General features: G+C 36.0%; 1 protein-coding gene across 1 annotated transcript; it reads right to left on the bottom strand.

Annotated features, from left to right (window-relative positions):
- Positions 1–8: 8 nt before the first annotated feature.
- On the bottom strand, positions 9–891 carry LOC110148351 (olfactory receptor 51I1-like; the record flags this gene model as incomplete). Its single annotated transcript, XM_070463104.1, has 1 exon — positions 9–891. A coding segment is annotated over exon 1 (883 nt), but the record flags the coding sequence as incomplete, so codon positions are not given.
- Positions 892–9,177: the final 8,286 nt, after the last annotated feature.

The raw sequence follows: 9,177 nt of genomic DNA, 5'->3' as shown, positions 1-9,177 counted from the left end.
ATTGAGACTGTAGACAAGAGGGTTGAGCAGTGGTGTCATGAGGAGGTAGGCATTACTCATGCTGGTAAACAGAATTGGGGAAGTGTTCTGAGTGTAGCGATGCAGCACCGCCAAGCTGATGAGGGGCAGATAAAACACAAATACTGTGCATAGGTGACAGGCACAGGTATGCAGTGATTTCCAGTTTCTGTCTTGATTCTCCAGCTTTATAACAGTGGCCAAGATCTTCATGTATGAAGCTAAGATGAAGACAACATCTACTGCAAATGTGAAGAGTACAAAGACCAATCCATAGACAGCGCTAAAAGAGGCATCTCCACAGGCCAAGTTCAGCATATCAGGGAGGTAGCAGTAGGAGTGTGAGAGGATATTGGCCCCACAGAAAGGAAGGGTCCTGAGGAGGAAAGGCAGAGGGGCCACCAGGGTGGCACCGCGTATGACAGCAGCTCCGCCAAGGCAGGCGACAGTAGAGTGGGTCAGGAGCCCGGTGTAGTTCAGTGGAGCGCAGACAGCTAGCAAGCGGTCAAAAGCCATGGCTACCAGGACACCTGATTCTACTGAGGAGAGGGCGTGGATGAAGAACATTTGGGTTAAGCAGGCGTCCAGGCCAATGTAGTGGACATTGAACCAGAAAATAGCCAAGACACTGGGCATTGTAGACAATGAAAGGCCTAGGTCTGTAAGGGCCAGCACGGCCAAGAAATAGAACTGAGGTTCATGAAGATTCTGTTCTGCTTTAACTAGGATAAGCAGAAGAGCATTTCCCACAAGGGCTAGGAAGTACAGGAGGCAGAAGGGAATGGAGATCCATATTTGGGCAGCCTCCAGACCAGGAATACCAATGAAGGAGAAGGTGGGCCAATTAGAAGCAGTGTGATTAAAAGACCACATGGAAAGGTGTAGGTAAGACTGAAGTCCAAGATGCTTCTCACCCTGTAAAAGAGAGATTGTGTGTCAGGAAATCTGATTAAAAGCAAACTGATTACTTATACATAGAGTTACAAAATTAAGATATGAAGAACTCAAAATTGAGTTTATATTTATAACTTCATAATTATTCCTTGATATTATGAATGGCAACTAAGCACATGAAAAAATGTTCAACATCTTTATTTATTTGGAAAATGTAAATGAGAAGTACAATAAGATACCATTAGAATGGCTAGAATTAAAAATGCCTGAAAATACGGTGTTGGTGAGCATATGGAACAACTGGAATTCTGATGAGATACAAATGGTACAGAGCCTCTTTGGATATCAGCTTGGCAGTTTCACATAAAGTCACATGCAGGCTTATCAAACATTTAACAGTACCCAGCAATTTCCCCAAGAAAAATAAAAACACATATCCATACAAAGACTTGTACATAATCAAATAAGCTTTATACATGATAGCAAAAAGAAAGAAAGAAACCAAACATACACCCAGTGTTGAATGGATGAACAAATTACAAAGATTCCCAAGCTTTAATTTGAAAAGGAAATAATTCCTGATAGAGGCAATAGCTTGAATGGGTCATTTGTGCTCTGTGAAAGAAGGCAAATACAAAACACCACATACTGTATGATTTCATTTGTATGAAATTTTGGAAAAGCCAAAATCAGTGATAGTTGATCAGAGATTTCAGAGATGAAAAGGGAGTATAAAGAGACTGAGTACAAATAGGCAGGAAACGACTTTTTGGAAGATCAAAATGTTCCGTATCATGGCTGATGTACTAATCACATGATTTTATATGTTATTTAAAACTCATCAAATTGTAGTTCATTAAAATGTATCTCATTAGGGATATCTTCCCTAATTCTTTCCTTTCAGTCATTCAAAAAGGAAATGTCACTGTAGTTTGTGGAAATAATTTGATCTCCACTACTAGAAATTGATTAATATCTGAGATGGGTACAGGCTATTTTGTTTTATACATTCACCTATTTGATTCCCTCTAAATGGCCCAACCTAGGTAGCATATTTAAAAGCAGAGACATTACTTTGCCAACAAAGGTCTGTCTAGTCAAGGCTATGGTTTTTCCAGTAGTCATGTATGGATGTGAGAGTTGGAGGGTGAAGAAAGTTGAGCACCAAAGAACTGATGCTTTTGAACTGTGGTGTTGGAGAAGACTCTTGAGAGTCCCTTGGACTTCAAGGAGATCCAACCAGTCCATCCTAAAGGAGATCAGTCCTGGGTGTCATTGGAAGGACTGATGTTGAAGCTGAAACTCCAATACTTTGGCCACCTCATGCAAAGAGTTGACTCATTGGAAAAGACCCTACTGCTGGAAAGGATTGGGAGCAGGAGGAGAAGGGGACCACAGAGGATGAGATGGTTGGATGGCATCACCAACTCGATGGACATGGGTTTGGGTAGATTCTAGGAGTTGGTGATGACAGGGAGGCCTGGTGTGCTGTGATTCATGGGGTTGCAAAGAGTTGGACACTGCTGAGCAACTGAACTGAACTGAACTGAAGTGGTCCACATACTACATAGAAAAACAAATTAACTCTATACATTTTTGTGAGCAGTGACTTTCATTTTTTTTCCTCCATTTCAAAGGGCTTCTCTACATTTATTTTCTTCCTTAGAAACTTAGAGTATTTCTATGTTACTCTTTGGCTTACATTTATGCTTTTTCTCTTATGTTATGGATCATGTAAAATTTCTGAGCAATCTGAATATTTAAAAATCTCCAATTAACTTTCAAATTTTCACTCTCAATCCAGATACCTTTTCTGAACATGTGTTCAACTGATACAAAGACATATCTAGCCAGCTGCTTCACAGGAAATTCAAATATATGCCCTAAGCATAAGAGTTCATTTAACCCTTTCCAACCCATACAACTTTTTCATGTATTTTATTAAAAAATATTATTGATGGACTATGTGCTCTGTCATGTCTGACATTTTGTGACCCCATGGACTGTAGCCTATCAGGCTCTTCTATCCATGGAATTTTCCAGGCAAGAATACTGGAGTGAGTTTCCATTTCCTTCTCCAGGGGATCTTCCTAATGGAGGGATCAAACCCACCTCTCTTGTGACTCCTGTATTACAGGTGGATTCTTTACCACTGTGCCACCTGGGAAACCCTAGTATTGATGAGGCTATCGTAAATGTAATGCCAGTTTATTTTACTGTTGGTAATGTAGCTGTGAAAAGCAAAGTCAGGAGCTAGACTGTCAAGTCCAACAGATGGCTCCATTCTAACCAGTAATTTGTCTTTGGCTGTGATCTGTCTGTGCTTACTTCCCCCTTTGTGCAATGAGGATATCAGTATCTACTGTCCATAAGGTTCTAATGGGAAATGACTGGAAAAAAAAAGCCTCACACTATAAAAGAAGCGTCTTGCAATGTAGGACACCCAGGTTCCATCCCTGGGTCAGGAAGATTCCCTGGAGAGGGAAATGGCAACCTACTTCAGTATTCTTTCCTGGAAAATTCCACAGACAGAGGAGCCTGGCAAGGCTATATGTATACATATAGATATATCTATACATAGGCTTCCCAGTTGGCACAAATGGTAAGGAATCTGCTTGAAAATGCAGGAGACTAAAGAGAGTTGGTTCGATCCCTGGGTCGGGAAGATCCCCTGGATAAGGGCAGGGCAACCCACTCCAGTTTTCTTGCCTGAAGAATCCGTTGGACGAGGGAGCCTGATGGGCTACAATCCATGAGGTCACAGAGAGTCGTACATTACTGAGCACGCACAAGACAGATATAAATGCTGTTTAAAAAGTGAAAGTGAAGTCACTTAGTCGTGTCTGATTTTGGTGACTCCACGGACTGTAGCCTGCCAGGCTCCTCCATCCATGGAATTTTCCAGGCAAGAGTACTGGAGTGGGTTTCCATTTCCTTCTCCAGGGGATCTTCCCAACCCAGGGATCGAACCCAGGTCTCAACTGAAGGCTACTGTTATTAACTCTTAACATTGTTCTTCACCTTAAACAAACTAGTAATTTCTTATCTGAAAACTCTGTCTCTAGTATTTCTCCTTTAATACATTAGTCCTACACTTTTCATAGTAAGTTTCTAAAATGCCAACAAGACTACATTGTACCCTTTTACATATTTTCCCATAAGCAACAAAATTAACTTATTTCTTTTGCTTCTTTATTATGAGGCACAACACATTTACAAAACGAATGTGTATAGTTCTCTAAGTTCATCATTAATATAAATGACATCCCCATGCTCTGTATTTTGTTGCAATAATTCTGAAGGTGCTGGGAGCCCTAGCCTTATGTATTGTTATTCTCTCTTTATACCTTTGCTCAAGACAAGCCCTCTGCCATCACTTGCTCCTCCCTTTCTCTTAAATACCCAGTGCATTTCTATTTAGTCCTGAAAAATTAATCTGAGATACTGCATCTTCCAGAAAGTATTTCTTATATTTCTGCCCTATTAACTAATCTGCATGTATTTGAGATCACATGCCTCTTTCTCTAGTGAGATTTTTTTTCTGAAAATATTTTATGTACTATGATAAATTTTTTTAAATGAGTGACTTAATAAAATGACTGAGGCAAATTGTTTGATTTCAATAATTCCCAGCTTTCTTTTAAATAAATTTATAATTCAGATGCTATATTAAATGTTGCTATGAGGATTAATTGTATAAGACAGAGCAAAAGCACACTGCATATTGCCTAAAAGTTAGTCAGCATTTGTTTTGGAGCTTTAATAGTATTCAGTTGAAAACAAATACATGCATAAGTAAATTGTAAACATTATAAAATAAAGTCCCATGCTGATTTGATAAGAAAATACTAATTGGTAAGAAATTATAGTTTATCAAGCCAATGTTCCAGCTCAATACATAGCAGCTTAAACATGTGTTGGATAAAGTAAAAAAGCAGCAGAGGCAGCAGGAATGGCAGAATAAGACAGTGATACAGGTGGAAAGCAAAACAGAAGAAAAGAATGGAGAGAGAGTGGAAGGAAGGAAGGGAGGTGGAAGGAAGAAAGGTGGGAAACTTTTAGAAAAAATAATTAAAGAACATCTGATGCTCATTGCAGTGCTGAAACCAGAACATGTTTCCTATATCCTAGTACTTGAATTTCTATAAGTAAGGTACTTAATATATATAAAACATTGTATATGAAAATAATATAAGAATGTTGAGTGTTTTATGTGTGTGTGTTCATTTTTCTCTTCAAAGCCCAACCAGAAGCCAAGTTCTTACACACAGTTTTAAAAAGTGCCACTTTGATTTTAAGCATTCTACCTTATACAAGTAAAAATGACTAATGCCCTGGTAGAAGCAGGTTAAAATCACATAATGCATCTTGTTATAAAAATATCCTACATTTACACATAAACATACACATAAACACACTCATTCACATACATATGTCATGCATATATCTTTGTTATTAGCATAAAATCTTCTTGCTTTATCATAACATCAGCTTCAAACAGCTAATAGAATATAATTGTTTTGATTTCAGCTTTTAGTCATGCTTTGTCTATTTTTTTAAATTTGTTTCTTTATTTATTTTGGTCAAAGAAAAAACTTGGTTCTAAACCCATCCTTATAACAGCTTCTGAAAGGAAAATTCTATTTGCCTGATTCCCTTTGAATTTATATTCTGTTATGTCATGTTGCCATGTGATGTTATATTATACCTCCTTATACCAATCATACAGTTTTTAGTGAGAAGCCTCTCTTGTATCCAGTACTGTTCTAAACATTAGAGAGTCAAACATGTGTGAGAAATAAAGCAGTATTATGGAAGAAACTTAACCATTATGATTTAAAAATTAGCTTTATCATTTTTTTCCTCATATGATCCTGAGGGTAATTCAATCTTTCTGAGAACTAATATTATTTGTCAAAATATGTGTAATTATACCTATTTTAATGGGTACTTAGAAAGATTAAACATAGAACAGAAAAGAGCTTATAATAATACCAACACAATTGCAAAACAAAGTTTACCTAAAAGTTATTATAATATGTCAAGGTCTGATTTAGAGTTACATACCAAGTTTACATCTATATCTAGATCACTATATATATTTTAACTTGGGAATCTAGAGGAAGGCTTTTCTGATAAGTTGGAATATAGGAAGCGTGAAGAAGCATCAGTTGGGATAAAATCAGATATATTGTTTATGTGAAAGAATGACATCATTAAAATTACAGAGACTTTAAAGAGAACTTGGATAAAAAATATTGTGGCTGTCAAATTTTATTACTGTTTCAAAATACTAGTGGAACAGTTCTTCACCTGGGTCAATTCTTTATTTTTTTAATCTGGAAAGTTAAGTTTGATTTTGAATGACTATTTTTCTAAAGCACAAATTCTCATTCAAACATCTTGGAACTTGTTAAAAAAAAGATGACAAATATTTCTAGTGAGCACAAGCTAAATTTAGAGTGGAAAAAAATAAAAACCAAAACCTCTTTTGTTTCATGGGTTCAGGTGGAGAGGACAAAGAAAAACCTCCAAAATTTGCAAAAAGTATTTATGTTCTTCATGGTTCAGCACCTAAAAACAAAACATACTGATTTAGTTAAACCTAATGCATGTCTGCAAATTATATTTATGAGACTCTGGTCTCAGGACTCAGAGAAAGGTATCAAAACAAGAAACACAGTTCTTAAAATTTGGAAATCTAAAAATGTAGCTTATGTAAACATATATGCACACATAGCATTAACAAATATCCTTTAAATTGGTCATGACTACAGTAATTATTAATTAGGAGAAAACAAAAATAAAATTAAACTAATCATTTAACTCTAAAATGTACTGATTATCAAACGAAGGATTCTCCAAACAATTTAATCCCACACATCCTAACTCATCAACACTAGCCATTCCTGTTGGTCCCTTTATCCTGAAAAGCTGGTTATTATTGTACTAATTTACTTGAATGGACATCCTCAATTTTACAATTGTAGCTGATATTATTTATGTCTGAAGGACTTTACTTACTGTGCAATGAATGACTTTTTCACTCTTGGGTGTGCCTGCTGGCAGGACTCCCTGTAAGGCACAGAAGCCCAAAGGATGTTTTGTATGAAGAACCTTATGTCTAGTACTGGGCTGTCAAATGGCACTTTACAAATCACAAGAGGGTCTCCTAGGGCCTAAACCTCTGCTAAAATTTAAGAAGCCCTGGGAATTCCCAACTTTCTGAGCCAGGGGCTTAAATTTATTTTCAACCCGAGGGATCTTTGAGAAACAAGTGAGCATGTAATAAATATTATACATCACAGAGCACCTTCTGAACTGGAAAAACCAAAAGCTCTCATTTAATTGGAACCCATTGGGTCCATTTCTTTCTATATTGTATGAAAAACAAATTGGAATGACAGCATACAAATAGAACTATATGGTATTGACTGTTTCTGAAACAGTAAGCTATTTAGTAAATAAAATAATAAATGCCTCAAGAATATGCAACGAGAACAAGGCAGTCTCTTCAGCAAGTGGTGTTGGGGAAGTTGCACAACTGCATATAAAGCAATGAAGTTAGAACACATTGCCGTATCATACCCAAAAATAGACTTAAATGGAATAAAGACTAAAATACAAGACACGACACCATAAAGCTCCTAGGAAAGAACATAGACAAAGCATTCTGTGCCATAAATTGTCCTGATGTTTTCTTAGGTCCATTTCCCAAGGCAATAGATATACAAGTAAAAATAAACAAACAGAACCTAATCAAACTTGCAAGCTTTTGCACAGCAAGGAAATCATAAACAAAATGAAAAGACAACTTATGGACTGGGAGAAAATACTTGCAAATGATGTGACAAATGAAGGCTTAAATCCCAAAATATACAAATGGCTCATACAATTCAACAACAAAAAAAACAAGCAACCCAATCAAAAAACCCAATCAGACATCTCTCTGAAGAAGACATACAGGTGGTCAGTAGGCACATGAAAATATGTTCATCAATGTAATTTGTTAAAGTGCAAATCAAAACTAAAATGAAATACCACCACACCCCAGTCAGAGTGGCCAGCATTAAAAAGCTTACAAATCAGAAATGCAGGAGAGTATAAAGGGAACCCTCTTACACTGTGGATGAGAATGTAAACTGGTGCAACCATTTTGGAAAACAGCCATTTTGGAAAGGCGCCTCAAAAAACTGAAAATAGAGTGCCATATGATCCAGCAATCCTACTCTTGGGTATATATCCAGACAAAACTATAATTTGAAAAGATACATGCACCCCTACATTTATAGCAGCAGTATTTACCTAAATGTACATTGACTGATGAATGGATAGAGATGTGATACCCACCCACACACAGAATATTATTCAACCTTAAAAAAGAATAAAATAATGCCATTTGCAGCAACATGGATAGACCTAAAGATTATCATACTAAGCAAAGTAAGTCAGAAAGAGAAAGGCAAACACCACATGATATTACTTATATATGAAATCTAAACATGACACAAATGAATATATCTAAGAAATGGAAACAGACTCACAGACATAGAGAACAGAACTTGTGGTTGCCAGGGGGGTGGGGTGGGGGAGGGAAGGATGGGGAGTTTGGGATTAGCAGATGCAAATTATTATATATAAGATGGATAAACAGTTATCCTACCATATAGCACAAGGAACTATATTCAATATCCTGTGATAAACCATAATGGAAAAGAATATAAAATGTATATGTGTATATATATATATATATATATATATATATATATATATATAAAACTGAATCACTTTGCTGTACAGCAGAAATTAACACAACATTGTAAATCAACTATACTTCAATAATATAAAAAATAATAACTGTCTAAAAGTATTCTGTACAAATATGCACTTGCACATTGTCAAAATTTAAAATATGCAGGATTGCTTCATGTAAGTTAGGGGCAAAAACACCAATGATTTTCCCCAGAAGTAACAAAACAAAACTCTCTAAATTTATTTTCCTGAGTAGATAATAAAATATATTAAAGTAATTTAGTACAGGACATCATTTGTATTCTTCCAAACCTTGTTTTTTTCTTCTCTCAAGAACTTATCATAGATGTATTTCTTGATAGTATAAAAAAAAGTCCCTGTGAGTTTTAAAAAGATACTAAATATTGCATAACAGGAAAGAAATATAGTGCATTAACTATTTTCCTGAATTTTAAATTGTTTCTAGTTCACCAATATGATAATTATGGAATCTTGGTACATATAATTTTTGTG

Source organism: Odocoileus virginianus, unplaced genomic scaffold (genome assembly GCF_023699985.2).
Source record: "Odocoileus virginianus isolate 20LAN1187 ecotype Illinois unplaced genomic scaffold, Ovbor_1.2 Unplaced_Scaffold_28, whole genome shotgun sequence".
NCBI classification, from domain to species: Eukaryota; Metazoa; Chordata; class Mammalia; order Artiodactyla; family Cervidae; genus Odocoileus; species Odocoileus virginianus.
Note: the sequence above shows the minus strand (reverse complement) of the source record. Positions and strands in the feature narration are given on the sequence as shown.